Source organism: Oryza brachyantha, chromosome 6 (assembly GCF_000231095.2).
Source record: "Oryza brachyantha chromosome 6, ObraRS2, whole genome shotgun sequence".
Lineage (NCBI taxonomy): Eukaryota > Viridiplantae > Streptophyta > Magnoliopsida > Poales > Poaceae > Oryza > Oryza brachyantha.
Genome location: NC_023168.2, coordinates 4,706,380 through 4,729,261, shown reverse-complemented (window position 1 = coordinate 4,729,261; position 22,882 = coordinate 4,706,380). Strand labels below are relative to the sequence as shown.

The window sequence follows — 22,882 nt, the reverse complement described above, 5'->3', positions numbered from 1 at the left end:
TCACACCCCCACCGTTTCATCCAAGGAGGGTATATTTGAAGAGCAATTTTACTATTCTTGAGAAGGTATTCAGAGGTACTACTATTTTTCTATGTAAAATTATTATAGAAAATAGTGGTATCTCGTGATATCTCTTCAATTTTTTTTAGAAAAAAGCTCATATTTGAAATAGTAATTTGCAGGGGGTATTTGCAAAAGTGTCAGTGTAAGCTCCGGGCCAACTGGCTCCTCCTCTCCTCCACCTCCACTGCCACTGTCGGCAGTCGTTGGGAGCTCCCTCACTGCAGCTCGGTTATATAAAGCGCGTCCCTTTTAGTGCCCCGGGAATTAGCGAAATTAAATCGCCGGGGAGAGGAAAAAAAAGTAAAAAAAAAAAAAAAGAGGAGGAGGAGGCGGTGGAGTGGAGGAGGCGGCAGAGTAACAGACTCCGCGCCGCCCTCCTCTCGCTGGATCTGCGGCGGCGGAAGGAAGGAAGCGGAACACCCGGCCGCGCGGCGCGGATCCTCGAGGTTGTTCGCACAACCTCGCGTTTGCGCCGTCGCGGCGATTCAGGTTGGTTTGGTTTGGTTTGGTTGGTCTTCCCCGTCGGTGGCGGCGTTTTGATGGTTGGGTGGTGGGTTGGTTTCGGGTGAGGCGGGGGGAATGGCGGCTTCAGTGCGGCTGGTTTGCGGGGTTGGATTGGACGGGTGGTTCACTGGGGGAGTCGCCGGAGTTCGGGAGCGTAGGTCGGGCGCGTGATCTGGCGCGGGAATTCGCGGGGAAATGCGGTGGGGGGTTTTCTGAGCTGGTTTGGCAGTTTGGTGATGCGGAAGTGGGTGCGATTCACTTTGGCGGCGGCGGTTGGCGGTAACTGTTAGCGTTCGCGCGTCTAGATCTGGGTTATGTGGCGGTAAATTGGTTTAGTCCGGGGCGAAATCTGCACTTGCTTGATGTATAATTCGTTTGATCGGATGACCTTGCCTTGGATCTGATGCAGCTCTGTTTGCTCTTTCTGTCGGTTTCAGGTCGAGCTTTGCGCTGAAGGAGTGGGATACTCTGATCTGCTCAGCGAAAGGGGTAGCAGCTAAATATGGCGGCGGCATTAGCATGGAGGTTCAATGGAACCAATGGCGGTGCAGATCTGGTTGGTGCCCTCCTCGGTGCTGTAGTTCTGAGCTAGTAGAATTGCAGCCTGTCGCTTTCGTAGTGTCCTTTGAATTGTAAGAGTGTTGTAGTCTACGTTAACGGGGGCTATTTAGATTGAATTTGTTTCTGATGTGGACATCATGGGCGAAATGTTAAATAGTACTCCCTCCAAACACAAATAAATGACGTTTAGGACCAAGAAATTACAAAGAAAACAAGCTAAAATGTTTGTCCAAAACGTCAAACAAAGATGAACGGAGGTAGTATATCAGTAGGATATGCTTTGAAAGTGAGATCAGCGTTCAGTATACCAGTGAAAAGATTTTAAGCGTTGGGATTTTCATTTCTGCTGCATTTTAAGGCTTCTCCACTAGGTCTATCAACTTGGCCACACAATAGGTTATGGCAATTATTGTGAGGTCGAGGAGCTAGGAAGCTGTTACTCTTATGCTGTCATTTTTTTATTTAGCTTCAAAATAAAGAATACCATGCTTCTGGATCATTCGTGTTTATGTTGGTAATGTAACAAAATGGGTTGGATGGCTTCATAAAGCTGTTCTACTAACACAAGAGCCACAACAATGCCCTAAGTTGAAACAATTAATTTATTGGTATTCTTATCATGTTAATTTTCAACGCGGATGGTCACTGGAAAGAAATGAAAGCTAGCTTTACCATAGTGTTAGATACAAAAATATATATCAAGCTTCTGCACATCCTTTACTGTGTCTGTGCATGATCCTGATCTACTGAAACTAATATTCATTTAGTTGTGGGATCTATGTTTGATTGAGAATGCATATCTTGTGTTTCTTCTTTGCCCCCCCCCTCCCCCCATTGCAATTTTGTTCGACTTTATTTTCTGCATATAAATTCAAGTGTCTGTTGGCAATTTGATTTTATGATCTAGACAACCTCTTTTTTGTCAAGTTAAGGATTCATGACAGAGAAACTTTGGTCATGCATCAGTTGATGTAACAATGTCTTTGAATTGCATGTCTGACCCTTAATATTAACCTCCTTTGCTTGGATATTAACAGGAACGACATGCTGACAAAGTTCAAGAGTCAGAGCCACCGACTCCTGTCTCAGTCATGAGAATGGTCAAGTAAGTTTGATTTCACTTCTTGGCTTGCACTGTAATTTTCTCATTGGTAGAATGAAGAAACATAGAAAATGAGCTTAGCCATTGCAGTTAAACTAGGCAAAAAAAGTATCACTAGTAGGTTTTCTTTATAATTTTTTGAGTAAAGCATGACTCTGGTGTTTCCAGGATCTTCACTTTCACCAGATTGAAGATAAGGATAAAAGGATTATTGTTGAGAATATATTACACACTTTGATAATGCTGTATTTCAGAAAATGGCAATCACAAAAATTATCGTGATAACTAGATAGCCAAGATACCAAATCTAATGACCCTAATTGTTTTGCAATGGCAGGAACCGAGCCAATGTGGAGGATGAGGAGACACTGTCAAGTGTTGCTCAATGTATTGAGCAGTTGCGGCAAAGTTCTTCATCAACCCAAGAGAAAGAGAGCTCCCTGAAGCAGTTATTGGATCTTCTTGAAACACGTGATACCACATTCGGAGCTGTTGGATCGCATGCACAGGCTGTTCCTATACTTGTTTCTCTCCTTAGATCTGGTTCATCTGGCGTTAAGATGCTGGCTGCTACTGTCCTGGGGTCACTTTGCAAGGAGGAGGAACTAAGGGTGAAGGTTCTGCTTGGTGGCTGCATCCCTCCCTTGCTTGGTCTTCTCAGGTCCAAGTCAGCTGAAAGCCAAACTGCAGCTGCCAAAACTATTTATGCTGTTTCTCAAGGTGGTATAAGGGACCATGTTGGATCAAAGATTTTCTCAACAGAAAACGTTGTTCCTGTACTGTGGGAGCAGCTCAAAGTTAGCCTCAAGAATGAGAGTTTGGTGGATGGCCTACTAACTGGAGCATTGAAGAATTTATCTAAAAACACCGATGGGTTTTGGTCAGCTACTGTGCAGTGCGGTGGAGTTGATATACTTATAAAGCTGGTTGCTTCTGGACAAGCAAATACTCTAGCAAATGCATGCAATCTTCTTGGGGCTTTGATGATGGAAGACTCATCTGTTTGTTCTAAAGTTCTATCTGGAGAAACAACAAAACAACTCCTAAAGTTACTTGGTCCTGGTAATGAAACTTACATTAGAGCTGAAGCTGCTGGTGCTCTCAAATCCCTCTCTGCACAGAGCAAAGAAGCCCGGCGTCAGATAGCTAATTCTAATGGAATTCCTGCTCTTATAAATGCTACTATTGCTCCATCAAAAGAGTTCATGCAAGGTGAATCTGCTCAGGCACTGCAAGAAAATGCTATGTGTGCATTAGCAAATATATCTGGTGGTTTATCTTATGTAATATCAAGCCTTGGTGAAAGCCTAGAATCGTGCTCTTCACCTGCACAGATTGCTGACACTCTTGGTGCATTGGCCTCAGCCTTGATGATATATGACACTAATTCAGAATCTATCAGTGCTACAGACCCCCTGGTCATTGAGAAAACATTGATGAAACAATTTAAGCCGAAGGCACCATTCCTTGTACAAGAACGTGTAATTGAAGCTTTGGCCAGCTTGTACAGTAATCCAGTTCTCTGCAAAACACTTGCAGATTCTGATGCAAAACGCTTGCTTGTTGGTTTGATTACCATGGCAGGTACTGAGGTGCAAGATGACCTCACGAAATCACTTTTTGCTCTCTGCAAAAAGGATTGTGACCTATGGCAAGCTCTGCAAGGTCGTGAGGGTGTTCAACTCTTGATTTCTTTACTTGGTCTTTCCTCAGAACAGCAGCAGGAATGTGCAGTTGCTCTGCTTGCACTTCTGTCAAAGGAGAATGATGAGAGCAAATGGGCCATCACAGCAGCTGGTGGCATACCTCCTCTTGTTCAGATTTTAGAAACTGGGTCTCCCAAAGCTAAAGAAGATTCTGCAACCATCCTTGGCAATTTGTGCAACCACAGCGAAGACATACGGGCATGTGTTGAAAGTGCTGATGCTGTGCCTGCTTTACTATGGCTTCTGAAAAATGGAAGTGACAATGGAAAGGAGATAGCATCCAAAACACTGAATCATCTCATTCATAAGTCAGATACAGGAACTATTAGTCAATTGTCTGCACTTTTAACTAGTGAACAGCCTGAGTCAAAAGTTTATGTCCTGGATGCTTTGAAAAGTTTGCTATCTGTGGCACCACTTAATGATATTCTTCATGAAGGAAGTGCTGCAAATGATGCAGTTGAGACTATGATCAAAATTCTCAATTCACCTAAAGAAGAAACTCAGGCTAAATCAGCATCTGCTCTTGCTGGGCTATTTCATTGTCGCAAGGACTTGCGGGAAACTCATATTGCAGTGAAGACACTTTGGTCAATCATGAAGCTGATTGATGCGCAGTCAGATAAAATATTAATGGCGGCTTCATCTTGCCTTGCTGCCATTTTTCTGTCAATCAAACAAAATAAGGATGTTGCTGCAATTGGGCGGGATGCATTAGCTCCACTTGTCTCACTTGCAAATTCTACAGTCCTCGAAGTAGCAGAACAAGCAACCAGAGCTCTGGCAAACCTTTTCCTTGATCATGAATTATCTCTGCAAGTATCTTTTGAAGAAATTATTTTCCCCATCACACATGTTCTTAAAGAGGGAACTATTGATGGAAGAACTCATGCAGCAGCAGCAATAGCTCGCCTTTTACAGTGCCGATCAATTAACCAGCCTCTCTCAGATACTATTAACCGATCAGGTGCTGTCCTTGCTCTGGCTGGGCTTTTGGAAGCTGCTAATGGCGAGGCTGCTGCAACATCAGAAGTTGTTGATGCACTGGTGCTATTATCAAAACCAAAGGTGTCAAGTGGGCATACCAAAGCTCCATGGACAGTTCTTGCAGAAAATCCCCACACCATACTTCCTCTTGTGTCATGTGTAGCAGATGCAGCACCCACATTGCAAGACAAGGCCATAGAGGTTTTATCAAGGCTTTGTTCCGATCAACATGATATTGTGGGTGGTTTGATTTCAGAAACCCCAGGCTGCACATCATCAGTTGCACGGCGAGTCATTGGGTCCAATGTGCTTAAAGTTAAAGTTGGCGGCTGTGCTCTTCTTGTTTGTGCAGCGAAAGAGCATTGTCAGAAGCAGATAAAGATTCTCAGCGAGTCAAGCTTGTACATTCAACTAATCCATTCTCTAGTCAGTATGATTCATATGACAAACTTGCCTTCTGAAAATGGGTGTGGTGAAAACTTATCAGAAATTAAAATTTCTAGACACTCCAAAGAAAATAGCAACAGCGATGAAACTGTGTGCCGCACTGCTGTAATCTCGGGTAACATGATTCCGCTATGGTTACTTGCTGTATTTGCACGCCATGACAGCAAAACAAGGGCTGAAATTCTTGAAGCTGGAGCAGTTGAAATGCTTACTGAGAAGATTTCTCAAAATGCATTCCTATATGTGGTACGTGAATGCTAAAATCTCTTGTGCACTTCAGTATTTTTTATGTCCCAATTTTCGGTTACTGGTCCGAAAATCAATGTAGGCAATGTAGTTCCCTTGATTATTCTTTTGGTTCATCTGGTTTCTCTTTTGTAATGAAAATTTGGAAGTCATGCAATAAGTGTAGGCCACAGTAAGCATATAGAGAGTCGGAGCTAGATTGAACAAGTTGATGGAAAACCCAGCTAAGAGGCCAAGTTAACGTTTATTTATAGAGCGAATAGATTTTACTCCTCAAATGATTCCATCCCTTGCCACCATGAGAGCCCTATCATAAAATTTTAGACTTTACATCAAGTATAATATATTTTTTTATTGTGTATATTGAATCTTGTGATTGCTGTGAATTCATTGAGGTCTCAAGGATTTTTATATAGTCCTTGTGCACGCTCATTCCCTATGAGTCTGTTCAATTAGTCTTTTTATATATCTATTCTCAACCCATTGGTCTGTTTGTTATTTTGGCATTAAAACTTGTTTCCTTCTACTCAGCAGAGAGCTAGGGACCCATCATATATCTTAAGTAGGTTCTCTTGCACTAACATCCAAATAACTGATAGGAACTCTTCTTGGTTATGGTACTCCTACTGTAGTTAGACATCCATTGATGCCACTGGTAGGAAAACTGGAATAAAGCATTCGTCCCAGTGTTTGGGCTGGTTTTCTCAACACAAACTCAACATTTCAATAGCTATATGCAATCAAGATTAAATTACAACGAATGACAACATATAGGAAACATGAATGCTGTTTGTTTCTGTTCTATTTCATTATTCAGAATCTATTGGGCTTATGGAATAACATAAATTATTCATTCTCATGAGGCAGTATCTAATTTTGGCACTATAAATATATGTTGAAACTCAATACTCTTACTTCGTTGCCTTTTTTGTATACTATTTATGTCTTGCCAAGTTTGTTTCGATTCTTGTTGAATGTATGTTCGTACTTTGTCAGGGTGAAGAAGATAGTACTGCATGGGTCTGTGCCTTACTTCTTGCTTTGCTATTTCAAGAAAGAGAGATAAATCGATCTAATTCAGCATTGCACTCAATTCCTGTGCTCTCAAACTTGTTAAGGTCAGATGAACAAGCATACAGGTACTTTGCTGCACAAGCTTTGGCAAGTCTGGTTTGCAACGGTAGCAGAGGAACTCTTCTTGCTGTTGCAAATTCAGGGGCGGCCACTGGGCTTATTTCTTTGCTTGGATGTGCTGAGGTTGACATAGCTGATCTTTTGGAATTATCTGAGGAGTTTATGTTGGTTCCTAATCCTGATCAAATTACACTAGAGAGGCTTTTTAGAGTTGATGAAATCAGGATTGGGGCAACTTCCAGAAAATCTATACCTATTCTTGTGGACCTACTCAAACCCATTCCAGAAAGACCTGGTGCTCCTTTCTTGGCGTTAGGTCTTCTTACACAACTAGCTGTTGATTGCCCCCCAAACATGCAGCTAATGGCTGAAGCTGGAATCCTAGAGGCACTCACCAAATACCTGTCACTTAGCCCACAAGATGCAACAGAAGAAGCTACAACTGATTTGTTAGGCATTCTTTTTAGCTCCTCAGAAATAAGGCAGAATGAAGCAGCACTTGGTACTGTCAACCAACTTGTGGCAGTCCTTCGTCTAGGAGGAAGAAATTCACGGTACAGTGCCGCAAAGGCATTAGAGAGCTTATTTTTTGCAGACCATGTCAGGAACAGTGAGTCAGCTCGCCAGTCTATTCAACCACTTGTGGAAATTCTGAGTACTGGCATGGAGAGAGAGCAGCATGCAGCTACATCAGCACTTGTTAGGCTGCTTTCTGACAATCCATCAAGAGCACTTGCGGTTGCAGATGTTGAGATGAATGCAGTGGATGTCCTGTGCCGGATCCTTTCTTCAGATTCTTCAGCTGAATTGAAAGGAGATGCTGCTGAACTATGCTGTGTGCTATTTGCAAATACAAGGATCCGCTCTACATCTGCTGCAGCCCGATGTGTGGAGCCTTTGGTTGGTTTACTCGTTAGTGAAGCTAACCCAGCCCAGCTTTCTGTGGTCCGTGCACTAGACAGGCTTCTTGATGATGAGCAACTGGCAGAATTAGTTGCAGCCCATGGGGCAGTCATTCCTCTTGTTGGACTTCTGTTTGGCAAAAACTACACGCTCCATGAGGCAGTTGCTAGAGCTTTGGTAAAACTTGGAAAGGATAGGCCAGCTTGCAAATTGGAAATGGTCAAGGCTGGTGTAATTGAGAGCATTCTAGATATTCTCCATGATGCTCCAGATTTTCTGTGCATTGCTTTGGCAGAAATGCTTCGGATTTTGACAAACAATGCCAGTGTAGCTAAAGGTCCATCGGCAGCCAAAGTAGTCCAGCCTCTTTTCTCGTTACTATCCAAGGCAGATATTGGTCCTGAGGGGCAGTACAGCACTTTGCAGGTTCTTGTGAATATTTTAGAGCATCCTGAATGTCGCGCTGATTACAATTTGACACCCCGCCAAACTATTGAACCAGTCATTAGTTTACTAAATTCATCTCCGCCAGCTGTGCAACAATTAGCTGCAGAACTCCTGTCACATCTTATTCTAGAAGAAAACCTCCAGAAGGACACAATAACGGAGCTAGCCATCCCTCCTCTAATTCAAGTTCTTTCATCAGGTTTACCAAACTTACAGCAAAGGGCTATAAAAGCTCTTGCTAACCTTGCATTAGCTTGGCCAAATACAATTGCAAAGGAGGGTGGTGTTTTTGAGCTGTCCAAGGTGTTGTTGCAATCTGACCCTCCTTTGCCTCATGTTGTATGGGAATCTGCAGCATCTGTCTTGTCTAGCATTTTGCAGTACAGTACCGAGTTTTTCCTTGAGGTGCCTGTTGCAGTACTAGTGCAGTTACTCAGATCAGGAACAGAAAGTACTGTTGTTGGTGCACTGAATGCATTGCTTGTATTAGAGAGTGATGATTCGACAAGTGCAGAGGCAATGGCTGAGAGTGGTGCTGTGGAAGCTTTGCTGGATCTCTTGAGGAGTCATCAATGTGAGGAAGCTGCTGCCAGACTCATCGAAGCACTTCTGAACAATGTAAGAATAAGGGAGGCAAAGGCTGCTAAAAATGCTATTGCACCTTTGTCCATGTACCTTCTGGATCCTCAGACACAGTCTCAACAGGGAAGGTTGCTTGCTGCTCTTGCTCTTGGAGATCTTTTCCAAAACGAGGGCCTTGCTCGCTCTACTGACGCTGTTGCAGCATGCCGTGCTCTAGTAAATCTTCTTGAAGATCAACCAACTGAAGAGATGAAAGTGGTAGCCATTTGTGCCTTGCAGAATCTAGTGATGTATAGCCGGGCAAATAAGAGGGCAGTTGCAGAATCGGGTGGTGTCCAGGTCCTGCTGGACCTTATCAGTTCAAGCAATCCTGACACTTCTGTTCAGGCAGCAATGTTTGTTAAACTTCTATTCAATAACCACACTATCCAAGAGTATGCCACAAGTGAAACAGTCAGAGTTATAACTGGTAAGAAGACTTCCTTATTTCTTTTGCATCTCTTTTGTATTAGTCAAATTTTCATGATAATTGTTTGGCCACTACCTTTAGTATGAACTGGTCAATTTAAAGATATCTAGCAAGAATCAAGTTGTTTGATCGCTTATGCCTTCCATTACAATGAGTATATATTTTAGTGCTTTTATACAGAAACATTCTTAAGTATACATTCCAGTTAAAAAAACAATTTTCTTCTGGCAACCTTTGAATATGCGTTTTTTCTCATACGCAGAATTTACTTTACACATCTTATTACAATGTTTTGCATGCAGCGTCAATTGAGAAGGACATATGGGCATCTGGCAGTGCTAATGAGGAATATCTTAAGGCTCTTAACGCTCTACTCAGTAACTTCCCTCGCTTAAGGGTCACTGAACCTGCTACCTTATGCATTCCTCATCTTGTAACATCTCTGAAAACTGGTTCTGAAGCAACTCAAGAAGCAGCACTGGACTCACTGTATCTTCTTAGGCAAGCTTGGGGAGCTTGCGCAGCAGAAATATTTAAAGCACAGTCAGTTGCTGCCTCAGAGGCTATTCCTCTACTTCAGTACTTAATACAATCTGGCCCACCTCGGTTCCAAGAAAAGGCAGAACTGCTTCTTCAATGCTTGCCTGGTACTTTGACAGTTACTATAAAGCGTGGCAACAATCTAAGGCAATCAGTTGGAAATCCTAGTGCATTTTGCAAGCTTACACTTGGAAATAATCCGCCAAGGCTGACAAAGGTATGGACAGAATTGCTTGTGTTCATTACAGGGCTGTTTTATCTGCAGTATGATTCAGTGCATTTACGCTGTCAATAGATAACTGGCTATGACCCACAGTTAACATTTTTAATATCTTCTTTGGATTGTTTTTGTTTTGTTTTTTCCACTTTTACTCTGCACTACCTGGTCTGATTTTACAGTCTTATCGAGCTTACACGTTGTTTTTTCAGCCGAGCCCAATTTGATTTCATTTAAGGCTTACTGTTTCAATGTTTTTCCTACCTCTTCTAATTCTTGGTCCTAAAATTGTTTACAACATTAAGGATATAAATTTACTAATACTGTTGTATCTGTAGTATTGTAACTAAAATGAACCATCAACTCCCTTACTTGTTTAGGATTACAAAAAAAAAAAACACACACACACATACAAAAAAAAAAAAACACACACACACACACACACACACAACTCTAGATGTTTCTGTTTTACCTGTGAACACCAATTGTACTGAATTTTTTTTTGGCCAACCGGTCAGTAAAAGGGTCTCATGATTGTAGGAAGTATTTATGGATGGCATAGTGGTCATCACACTATGCATTTATTTATAGAAGTTTTTGCTGATGGAAACTGTCTCCAATATTGTCGTTGATACTATAAATTATAACTACTATTTTAAAGTGCCTTTGTCTTGGTGGCTGTTTGTTTTGTTATGCACTTATGCTGACAATCTGCACCTTGAATTGGATGTATCATGTATGCCATTTTTATCCTAATGATAATAGCTGACATGTCGGTTCACCATCGTTATCACTGACATGCTGTTAAATGCAGATTGTCTCGACTGGTGCAACACCTGAATGGGATGAAGCCTTTGCGTGGGCATTTGACAGTCCTCCGAAAGGGCAGAAGCTTCATATCTCTTGCAAAAACAATAGCAAGTTTGGAAAGGTATGTAAATACCAGGCATACAATATCTTTACCATTTTAGATTATATAGCTGTTCTTGTTTTTCGATTATATAGAAGACTCAGCATGCATACACATTATTTGCACGTCACACAAGCACCGAGCCATTGTATTCGCATCCTCATTCTCCTACTACTGTTGCAGAAATCATTTGGTAAAGTGACAATCCAAATCGATCGGGTTGTCATGCTGGGCTCAGTTGCTGGCGAATACACCTTGCTACCAGAGAGTAAAAGCGGCCCTAATAGGAACCTGGAAATTGAATTCCAATGGTCGAACAAATGATAGTATCTACATAGTTATTAGGTGATCTGTGTAAGTTAAAATCCATAAGAAGTTGAGAGCGTGTTCTTGTTTTCATACTCTGCTAAAAGCGTTACCATATTTGTGCATCAGTGTAAATAGCCTGCAGAGATAAATTTGTCTGTTTTGTTGTACCTTTCTGTGAGATAAAAGAGAACAGATGAGTCATATTTTGTACTGATTGTAATGAATTGATTCATTATTTTTTCCACGGGATTTTTATTTGTAAATGGTGTAAATGCTTCAGTACTCCTTTTATAAGTTGCATAGAGTCAACTGAAAATATGTATGTCTTGTACTTAAATGTAGATAATTACATATAACAGCTGTCTAAATTGTTGTTCATGTCTTTTAATGGGAGCTGTTAGTTTATTATTAGGAGCACTAATCACTGGAATTATGGGCATGAAGAACAGAAGTTGTAACCGAAGACACTGGGCATAAAGATTTCAAGATCAGGATGGACATGGGCTGCGATTGTGCATCCAAACATCAAGGGGTAATAGTGAAAAAAAAGGCTAAATGATATATTTGCAAACCAAAAATAATTTATAAATAAAAATTTTATATATGTGTTTTTAGTAAGCTAAAAGCTAAGGCTGAAAGATAAAGTACGATAAAAAAAACTTCAAAGTTAATTCTAAATTAAAGGTTGAAAATTTAAATTTTAGCTAATTTTAAATTAAAGGTTGAAAATTTAAATCAATCCATCGATAAACAGATGGCTCCCTCACGCCTGGAAGGTTGGTGTCTCAAATTCAACACTGTCCACTTGACCTTTTCTGAAAAACTTAAGTGAAATTCTGACAGTGCCAATCCAGAGCCAAACTTTACAATTTAATAGACCATGATGCATGCAAGACCTCTTTTCCCTGCCCTGAAGCTGCACTTAAATTTGCAGGAACGCAGCATGTTCAATGGAGCCATTGGACACAAGGTGGCTGCCACTGCCCACTGGCAATGTGTTGTGAGCCCCTAAATTTTCCTGAAGAAAGGCCCAGACCACATTGACAAAAGCCAGACGTCCAGCGGCCCCACAGTTTTGGTGGCGGCCACGTGTAATGGGGCCCAGCTGGCCTATGGCATTGGGCTTATGTGATGGAAGAATCAAGAATGTGTAGAACCATTCACCACCTAGCACACATAGCCACCATGTTCTGTGAGTGATGACAACTTCAATGGCTGATGCATGCATGCAGCATCTATCTTTCCATGGCTTATTTTTTCCTTGCAAATCTTCATTGCCTATCTCACATTGCTCTCATCATCTCCAAACATGATAGTATGATATACCCTGCATGATGCAAAGTTGTCCTGGAGTAGTGGAGTTAATGGTGACACCAACAGATCTATTGAGAAATAAAAAAAGGAGGCATGCACAAGATGCTGCCCAGGTTTTCTCAGCTTTTTTTTTAAAGCCCAGCTAGTGCCTATACTCAAGCTTTTGCTTTTGAGCTCATCACATTCATGTAAACCGGCCATTGTGTCTTTGTGCGTGCATACGTGTGAATTTTTGCGACGCCGAATCTAGCATGGCGTTTTTGAGTCTTAACTTGCATCATTGCATATATGCTATATGTGTGTGGTATAGTGGTACTGTGGTTGCTTTATTTGGCAGGTATTGTGAGGACTGACTAGGCAAACATTATTCATACAATTGTATTTAAAACAGTCATTGTTGGTACAAAAAAAATTTGACAGCGGTACCAAGAGAGAGACAAATACAAGATTAGTCTCTACTAGCTAGTATAAATAAAAAAATCATTTTCTTATTCAAGTACTCCCTCCATTTTGATAATTGTTTTGAACAATAACATGGTCTTGAAAACCTATCTTCGATTATGAATTTCTATTACAATATATCCAAGAAATAGATAAAATTTATTTTTTATTAAAATATTTGACTTATTTATACATGTTGTTGTAGTGTCTTCAAACCAAATATTTTTAAAGATACTAATAGTCGAAGTTTTAAATGTTTGAATATAACCTTTCATAAAAAAGACAGAAACTATCAAACTAGAGGGAGTAATTATAATATTTTAATACCTATAATAATGCATTAGAATCAAGGTAATATAACTATGACGAATATAAACTATTGAAATTTATTAACCCTATTTACAAACTTGTAAAAATATTATCACGTAGTAGTCCTATTTCGTCGTTATTTACATGTCAACTAACTAAATATCCGTATTTTGCTACGAATAAAAGAAAATATATTATAATATAATTTAGAATAAAAAATTATTTTTTCATGAAACACATTATCTGTCCTTTCGCTATGAATATCATTAATTTAATTTTGTATGTAGCTATCTATTTAGATATAATTATTTTTTAATATTAAGAAGCCCAAGGTATAACTTATAAAAAGACCAGATTTCACAAAATTGCATATACTTTGACCAAATTATCTCAAATTGCATATTTAAGGTTGTGTATCACACAACAACAGATTTAGCAGTAAATTTATCAAAAATATAAATTTAACGTTTTGTGTCACAAAACTATAGATTTAGTGGTGAAAGACTATATGTGTAGTTACACTATTATCTTTTTTAAGTTACAAAAGTTATAATTTTGTGATAAAATTAATGTTAAGAGTGTAGTTTTATGGTACAATGTCTTAAATATATAGTTTTTTTGAAAATTTTAATGTTACATCTATAGTTTTGTGATACATGTTCTAAAATATATAGTTTTGTGATAGTCTGATTAAACTATACGTACTTTTGTGAAATTTACTCTTTATAAAATTTACAATATAAGGGTAGGTGCAGCGGTAGATTCTTACGTAGTAACAAAAATTTTTATGAGACTCATAGCAACACGGTTGGTTTGCTAAGCACACGGTACTATTTCGTACCAAATTTTCTCCGTCTAGTCCACAACGTAGTGACTACTCTACCCAGTACCATGCATGACTTCTTGACGCACCAATGGCCAGCCATACTACCTCCGTTTAAAAAAAACCAACTTTTCGGTTTTTTTCGAGCGTTTGACTATTCGTCTTATTTAAAAAATTATAAGAAATAAAAAAAATTAATCACAAATAAACTACTATTCATGTTTTATCATCTAATAAAAATAAAATTATTAATCATAATTTTTTTAAAATGAGATGAAGAGTTAAATATTTTATTTAAAAACTAAAAAGTTAATTTATTTTGTGACGGAGGGATTACGTTTTATTATGCCTTAGCAGGAGAAAAATCTTTTTTGTTCACTGAGGTGCCCAACCTCTCTCCATCGATCAGCAGGAGGCCGGGGGGAATCAAATAATTGGCGACTGATTAATTAAATTATTCAGACTTTCAGAGCCAGAAAACGTCAGCTTCGTCTCGTCGACGACAGGTGACGGCTTGGCGTCTTCCCCGCCACCTGGAAGGCCACGAGAGCTCGCCGTACCGTCGCCTGGCTGTGCGTGCCTACGGATGCAATGGCGACTGATTGCGGCCTGTCCATGCAAGGTAGTAAATTTTTTTTCATATTAAGGAAAAAAATCAAACAATATATTTATAATAATAAAAGAGCTTTTGTAAATTTGCTATTAGTTTTTTTTAAAATTGCTTTTGCAATAACGTTTCGAACCAGTGGCAAATTTATAATTGTCCTAATAATAAAATAATTTGTAAATAAAACTTTTATGCACATATTTTTAATGATTTAAAAGCAAATACCTTTTCGATGAAAAAACTAAAACTAACTAAAATCTTTTAATTTTAATTTATAAGTATAAATAGAAATAAAAAAAAGATGATGGTGACCGTGTCCTCGGCTTTTCGCCGACCACCGCACAGGTGTGCCGGGCGGGGCAAACGCACGCCGGACACGAACAGGGCGCCGGAATGCGTCGTGACATTGGGCTACTCTACAAGCTAGCTTGGACTGGCTATGTGTTGTGTTCGCCACTGCCCACTGGTTGGTTTGTAGGATGGATGGACGCATGCGTTGCATGTGTGCTTTTCATTGGTTTTTGCTTAGGTTGACGCATGAGAGGAAAGAAAAAAAAAATGTTATATTGACATGGGGTACGTGTGCAAAGGTTGCAAAGCTGAACTTGTGTTTGGCATGTGCAGGTATGAGCTGATTTGTCAGCATTACAGTGACAACCCCTATGTACTGTACTAATTATGATTATATAGTATGATATAATTGTAAACGGAGGGGGTTATATTATTGGTGAATAGTTCTTCTTAGGTTTGGATATTTTGAATTTTTTTAAGTAAGCCATTCAAACCAGTCGTACTTATTTATCTTTTTGAGTTCACTACCAGGATTTTAATTAACCTCTAAGTACAGATCTCTTCGTCTCTAGTTTCAACTTTCTGCTTAAAAAAGTTAGAATGTACTCCACAGCATTACTCCCTCCATTGATTTTTATAATCTATTGTAAAATTCCTTGTACCATTTTCGTTGGTTAATCGACAATCGCATCAAAACCATACAGATGATAGACAAATGGACAAAAATATCCCATGCAAATTGACATGCGTATCCCCAAAGATATCCAAGTACTGAAAGCTATAATTTATAAATAAGTAAATCGAAGCCCTAACACCTTTTGTTTTTTTACTTATGCTGGTAAGCCAAAATATAGGAATTTTAAAAGTTAATTTTGAGGTTTTATCGTATTTTATTTTTCGCTCTTTGCTTAGATCAATAAAAACATATATACAGTCGTTTTACTTACAAATTATATTTTCATTATTAAAGCCTATAGAGTCAATAGTCGCACCTGATCTCACTGAAGAGGAGGGAAAAGTATCCCATGGATTCCAATGGACGGCTGAGATCACCCGGATTCCCTCCCCGCCCCCACCTCTCATCTCCTCTTTTAACCGCCTCCCTCACTTCCCTCTCCACCTCCCCCACTCGCTTGCTCCCCCTCTCCTCCGCCCACCTCCATCGCTTCCACCCCCCACGAAGAGGAGGGCGCCGCCATGACGACGCTGGGGAAGAGGCACAGGAACAGCAGCAGCTCGATGCGGCGGACAACCAGCATGTCGGGGTTCGCTGTGGCGGACGAGGAGGAGCAGCCGCCGCCCCCGCAGCAGGGGATCTGCAGGCAGCCTGCGCGGGCGGCGAGAAGCGGCGGCCGCGGGGGTCCCGGGTGGGGCGCCGCCATGCAGAGGAGGCACTCGGGGGACTTCGCCGTGGCGGAGACGGCGGCGTTCCTGAAGGCGTGCGGCATCTGCAACCGCCGCCTCGGCCCTGGCCGCGACACCTTCATATACATGTAGGCCACAGGCAAAGCTGCTTAGTTTTTTTTTTTTTTTTGTGTGTGTGTTCTTTCTTTTGGTCAAAATCTTGCATGCTTTCCTTGAGATTTGCTTTTTTCTTTTTCAAACAAAAATTTTGCGGTTCTTTTAATCTGGTTCGATTTGTTTAAGCTGATCTTGACATCAATAGATTAGCTTGTCTTCCTTAATCAGTTTGTTTTCTTGGATATGTGATGATATTTATCATATTTTTCGATCGATGATCTGATGTTGCTGTGAGAAAAACAAACATTCGATATGACGCTTTTGCTTCCGCCAACTTGAGATGAGTTCTTGTTCGTTCCGATTGCTTCCTATTTGGCAGAATATCCCGTCTGTTCATCGCGTTAGATTCTCTCCATGTCTTTATCGCTGTGGTTACTATTAAATATTTTGGTGTACGCATATGATGCCGGTGCTCTGTTTGCACCCAAAAAAAAGTACAAGTAGGATGTGAAAAGAGAACGAACCAGTTGCTTGATTGCTTCGGTTGGTTTCGTTGCATGATTGGAGATAGAGACAGAGTTATGGTCATGGGTAATAAAAAAAAACTTTTGTGTTACTTACTCTTTTGCATTGGTCTCTCCTTCTGGATGAACAAAGAACATACCTTTGCCCTATTCTTTTGATGCAAAAAAAAAAATCAAATCAAATTTCCCCTTCTCTTGGTGTGCAAGTGGCATTTTTCTGAAAAGAAAAAGAGAGGAGAAAAAAAAGGCTATCACAGTAGCGAATCTGCCCTTCTGTTACTAGCAAGAAGGCAATTCGTTAATTAATCAAACCAAAACTTCGAATTTGTGAACGAATTATCAATTGAGGTTCTGTTCTTGATTCTATGCAGGGGTGAAGTGGCCTTCTGCAGCCATGAGTGCAGACAACAGCAGATGAACATTGACGAGCTCAAGGAGAAGAAATGCTTCCAGCAGGAAAGCGGCGGCGGCGGCGGCAGCGGCGGCTCTGACAAGTCCGGCAACAGCGGCGCCGTAGCTGCCGCCTAGCATCGCCGGAGTAGAGAAAAGAGAGAAATTTTGGCACCCTTATAGGGAACCAAATCTATCAATATGTGGTGTAACTGTGTATACTGGTGGTTCAGGTTATGAGCCAAAAGGGGAGGGGGTGATGTAGAGATTGGAGTTGGGCTAGATAAAAATTTTCAGATTGCAATGCATCTGTGGAGGAGATGTGTTGAGCACAAGGGAGTATTTGGTATCCTGGATGGAGCAGATTAGGCCTTTGGATTTGGAGCTGTTTTGGAAACTTCTGAAGGATAGAACTTAAGTTCTCCAAATTGTCGGAAAATGTGCACCCCTCTTGAATTTTTGAAATACTTCTGCTGTTTCTATTTTGTTGGGCCCTGAGAGTTGAGATAGATAATCTTAGGCCTTAGCCTAGTTGTTCGATGAGCTGAGGCCAAAATTAAAATTTTGAAACTTAATCTTCGAGTTGATTTTGAGCGGTTCACTGTAGTATATTTTCTAGTATTAGCTTTTAAACCGCAAAAAGTAAATAAATGTACGTTTCACCCCAATTAATTTTGGGTTGCCCCATTCATATTTTTATGGCTTATTAATCGTGGCTCAACTGGTCAGAACTATACAATGCTTTGGATTTCCATAGATAAAAGTATCGACATTACCCTATCACTCATCACATATAGGGTTAAAAAGATCATTTCCATCTTGATGACGTGATATATTGTGATGACGTTAGCATGCCACCCAATGTTCTGGCCCTTCAGATCAAGATCTGGCCATACGAATGTGCATGAGGCAACAAATTACAACCCCACAGCTAGGTTCATCTTGCATCTAAATCATCAGGTTTGCAGCAAGAACAAATGAACAATGGATTACTAAATCTGGTTGCATCTGGTAACAGCTCTGCTTTTCTGAAGATGGAATCTTGGGGCGGTTTTGGTTAACTCTGACAGATAGATTGATTAAATTTATCACTTAAGATCTGATTCCTATGACAGCGAGGAGATCTCATCGGGATCTAGTAATATCAGAGCCCATCCTTCTGGGTTACGTTTTCAGAAGAGAGAAGACAAGCGGAGAAGTAGCACAAAGCAATTATATATCACAACTAGTTTTTAGCATGTCCTTGTAATCTGAAAGCGAGTGAGTAACTAGCAGGTCTGTAAAATTAAATTCAAGAACACAGATATGCCGCTTATGTACAGAAGCAATGGCATAGATTTTATGGTTCAATAGCATATTATCCCTGTCTTGTAACCGGATTTTAACTAAAGAAAATTATCATTAATATGTTATTATTATTATTTCTTTGCACATATTATTTCTTAATTACTTCATAAATTTATTACTGATATGTGAGCCTATTAATCCTATAGCCCTACTTTTATATAAGAAATAGGGACATGGTGTGAGTGATTTAACATGTGAGATTAACAGGTCTAGAACTATTTTGTCTTTCAGAAAGAAATAAAGTTAGTGGTGGGGTGAGCGGCGTATTCATAACCCACCACTGCCACTATTTTTTATAGGAGTATATAAATATTGATATCTATAATTGGCTAATGGCACATGTAAACATATCGATAGAGTATTATATGCGTAAAATGGGGGTGTAAAGAAAAACAAAACACAAGATTCACCGGCTTACAAACAACCATCCAAGATCTCGACACCTAGCAGTACCCGTCAAAGGCTTCTTCTTCCAAAGCAATAAAACCACTGGGCACACACTAGGTTGTCACCATCGAATGGAAGCCAAACAAAACAAAGAAATATATGAAGAATATTAATCTTGGGGGCCATGAATCCGTTCTGTTTGGCCGTCTCCGCCCATCCCTCCATCTGTCCCCCACAACCCGCAGAAGAGAAAGGAACAACAGAAGTTCTGTTAAATTATTATGAAAAAAATTTAATATGTGATATATCCTTATACTAAGATCAAATTTGATTTTTATAAGTTAAAAAAGCTAAATATGAGTATAGTCATCTAGGTTTAATTTATTCTTTTTATTACTATTTATTTATATAGGCTGTAGAGTAATTTATCACATATTAATCTAACATATCATTTTCTTTTTAAAAGATAATATGTAAAATTGATAGTATATATTTTCTACGTTTCACGCTAACAGACCTTTTGATCTTATCTAGATTTATTTAGACGCTAATAAATTCAAATATATGTAAAAAGATATATTAATACATACGTGAATGTAGACAAGTTCACAAAGAACCGGACGAACCGAAAGCAACCAACCAGCGATGCGAAGCCCAATTGGGCAGGCGCCCCAAGCCGCGCGCGCGAGACAGATCAACCCGTCGACCACGACGCACGAGTGTGCGAGTGCGATGGTGATGCAGCGGCAAGGAACGCGAGTCCGGCGGACCCCCTCGTCCCCGTTCGTACGTCGAATCCGGTGCGCGCGCGCCCTCGGCCCCGTGGCCGGCGGAGTCGGCGATCCCCCTTGCCCTGCGTGCGGGCTGCGGTATGTGTGCCCGCGCGTCGTGCGGCGCCGAGCGCAGCACGGCACGTACGCCGCGCGCAGCACAGCGGGATCGATCACCTGACAAGGGAACAACGGCCGGACGGTTGTACGCGTAGCGTGTAGTTGTAGGGCAGTGCAGTGCAGGATTAGAATTTTTTTTTTAATTTTTAAAACCGTTTTAATAAATAGTTTTATTACTAAATACCTTAGTTATATATTTTTAATTATTTAAACCTTTTTGCCATACACCCTACTAGCGTGGCATAAAGGGCCGTCACGCCAAGCTACATGGCGTGGCGTGACAAGGTTGATATATCACTCAGAAAATATGTAACTTAAAATTTTAGTAATAAAATTATTTATTAAAAATGTTTTAAAAAATAAAAAATCGCAAAGGTGGCTCTCCGTAGATTCCTATTTGGCACACTGCCAGTCCATTTCTTAAAATTGTCTCGAGCTGAAATCAGGGTCTAATCTTGTACTAGATATGGAAATATATATTGAGAGGAAGGACAGATACAGCTCAAAGTTTCAAAATTTTGGGGAGACAATAAATTTGAAAATTGTCAGTACGTTAATCAAAAATAAATTGTGGGTCAAAACAATTCCCTAACTACTGGATGGGCGATATATCTGTTTGAGAATTTCATTCAACATGAGACCATGTGTGCAAGTTTTCTTACCCTTTTGTATCACTCGTATTGCTCTGCCTTCTCTCGACTGTTAACTTCATAGTAGCATAGAAGGGAGAAGACCATTTTAAGTGGCATATAAGAAAACTTGTCAATTTCGAGTGATATATATAAGGAAATTGTCCATTTATAAATTTATGTATGAATGCATATATTCGATGTATGTATATATTCATTAGTATCCATATAAATATAAGACTATAAATATAATAAGTAATGCAAGGAGTATGTGTTACCTAATTAACAGGGAGTGACACTCTGATGGTTCCTTGATAGTAGGCGGAATCAGAGATTTATTAAGTCTAGGGCTAAACAACATAATATTAATATTTTTGATAAATTTTAACTAAAAATGGTCATTTTTCTAATGGAATTTTTTGGTCAGGCGTGAGGCTAAAACCCAAGCAGCCCTATGCCTGGTTTCACCCCTGTTTCACATAATTCGGTTAGTTTACAATACAAACTTAGTCCTAAAAATGTAAATTAAGGTCCTCTCGTCAGAAAACAACGGCAAGGCTAAAAAACACATCGAGGAAGACAAGAATATCTTTGATGTTATAGGAAAAGAAATGATTATGCTCTGATTAAAGAAAAGAATTGCTCACTTTAGCAAGCAGTAGTAACAACCAAATAATTCAAGTTGGTAGCCTGCTCACTGAGAGCTGGTACGCACCAGACCAAATGTCCTTTCCACATCCTTTCTGCAATCTCTCCTCCAAACAAAGCCGGTGAACCGTTTTTTTCAGGGGCCATAAAAACCGTTGGTCCTCCTACGACATGCCATGATATATGTCACCTTAAATACAAAAAGATGACCCCTTTTAATTAGATTTGTGGATCTTCCGTGACATCTTTCGCTCTGTCACGTCGATAATTACACCTTTCCTTTTTTTTGTTTCAGCTAGGCAGCTAGCTAATGGAGTGATAAATTTGATTAATTCGGCCCCCCAAGTTGATGTGATTCCCCTCTCTTAGACCCCCCTTTGATTCAAAGAAAGTTTATAAGAATTTTAGAGAATTTTCTTTCTATAGGAATTTTTCTTACAAAACCCTTTGAATCAAAGTAATGAACCATATAAAATCCTATGAAATTCTTATGGATTGTCTCTTCCTATGCAAATTTTGGAGGAATTATAACAAGAGGTAGAACCTCATGGAAAAAATCCTATGAGTCTTTATCTCTCCTCAAATTTCTGTGTTTTTCCTGTGCTCCAATCAAACGGTTATTCCTACGTTTTTTTTTATTTTGTAATCCTTTGTTTTGCACTTATATTCCTGTTAGAATCCTATGTTTTTTCTATTCCTCTATTTTTTGTTTCTGCGATTCAAAAGGGCCTTAATTTGCCGGAACATATTCCATCTCACGGCAATGGCTAGGCTAACCTGGCTAGCTTGGAGCCGGGCAATCAGGGCTCGAAACGTGTCCCCCTGCATTTTTTCGCTTAACCAGGACTTCTGATTATACCACAGACCGTTCTAAAAAAAAAAAAGATTATACCACAGACCAGATGGCACCATTGCATCTTACTCTTGTCTCCCCTCCCGAACTGTAGCCTCGTGCATGAACGGTCGCGGCTCAGGTTAAATTGCAAGCAATTAGCAGCAGCACTGCAGCTGCGCAAGTGCATGCTGGTACAACTGTTGTTGGACTAATTTAACCTAAGCACCATTAGCTTTCTAGGGGGTTTAGCTCTAAGAAAAAACCAAAAGGTATTTTCATAAATAAAAATAATTTATAAATAAAACTTTTATATACAAGTATTCTTAACATAAAAGTCAAGACTGAAAAATAAATTACGATAACAAGATACCAAAATTAACTCTAAATTTAAAATATAAAAATAAAAATTTAACTTATAAATATAAGCAAAAGGAAAATATGAGGTGCTGATCTGCGTCAGCTGCTCGTGGAGTGTTTGGTCCTCCATGTCTTTCGAATCTCTAGAGGAGCCTGTCCCCTGGGCGGCTTGGCTGGGTTGATCACATGCCGTGTCACCGGCCTGGCTCCTTGCCGTGGTTGGGGGAGGCCGCCGTCTACTCGTAAACATGTTATCTATGGGTTCTTAATGTGGCGGTGATATGTTCGTGGATAGCAGCTTGACATGTTGGCGGCGTGTTACATCATATGTGTGGTAATGGATATAATCTTTTTCCTAGAAATTTTGAAGGTTAAGTTTTAAATAGGGTAAACTAAAGTTTTATACTCATTTGCTTTTTTATTTGACGTTGTTTAATTTTAGATCTACGTTTAACCATTCGTCTTATTCAGAAAAATTATATAATTATTAATTTTTTATAAT

The 22,882-nt window shown here is 39.8% G+C and overlaps 2 protein-coding genes across 2 annotated transcripts; both read left to right on the top strand.

The window, feature by feature from the left end:
* Positions 1–249: 249 nt before the first annotated feature.
* Positions 250–11,460, top strand: LOC102720527 (protein CELLULOSE SYNTHASE INTERACTIVE 1). Its single transcript, XM_006655862.3, has 8 exons — positions 250–552; positions 1,005–1,123; positions 2,166–2,233; positions 2,568–5,616; positions 6,613–9,151; positions 9,454–9,908; positions 10,723–10,839; positions 11,002–11,460. Exons 2-8 carry the CDS (start codon positions 1,070–1,072, stop codon positions 11,140–11,142), a joined length of 6,423 nt encoding a protein of 2,140 aa, XP_006655925.1. The 5' UTR covers positions 250–552; positions 1,005–1,069; the 3' UTR covers positions 11,143–11,460.
* A 4,577-nt stretch (positions 11,461–16,037) lies between these two features.
* LOC102703131 (FCS-Like Zinc finger 6-like) lies at positions 16,038–17,769 on the top strand. Its single transcript, XM_040525264.1, has 2 exons — positions 16,038–16,405; positions 17,269–17,769. Exons 1-2 carry the CDS (start codon positions 16,110–16,112, stop codon positions 17,423–17,425), a joined length of 453 nt encoding a protein of 150 aa, XP_040381198.1. The 5' UTR covers positions 16,038–16,109; the 3' UTR covers positions 17,426–17,769.
* Positions 17,770–22,882: the final 5,113 nt, after the last annotated feature.

Excerpts from the sequence above, each read along its gene's own strand:
- LOC102703131 (XM_040525264.1), top strand. The coding sequence starts at position 16,110 with ATGACGACGCTGGGGAAGAGGCACAGGAACAGCAGCAGCTCGATGCGG. Across the intron at positions 16,406-17,268 it reads CGCGACACCTTCATATACAT|GGGTGAAGTGGCCTTCTGCA; the intron begins GTAGGCCACAGG and ends GATTCTATGCAG.
- LOC102720527 (XM_006655862.3), top strand. The coding sequence starts at position 1,070 with ATGGCGGCGGCATTAGCATGGAGGTTCAATGGAACCAATGGCGGTGCA. Across the intron at positions 9,152-9,453 it reads AACAGTCAGAGTTATAACTG|CGTCAATTGAGAAGGACATA; the intron begins GTAAGAAGACTT and ends TTTTGCATGCAG. Across the intron at positions 9,909-10,722 it reads ATCCGCCAAGGCTGACAAAG|ATTGTCTCGACTGGTGCAAC; the intron begins GTATGGACAGAA and ends TGTTAAATGCAG.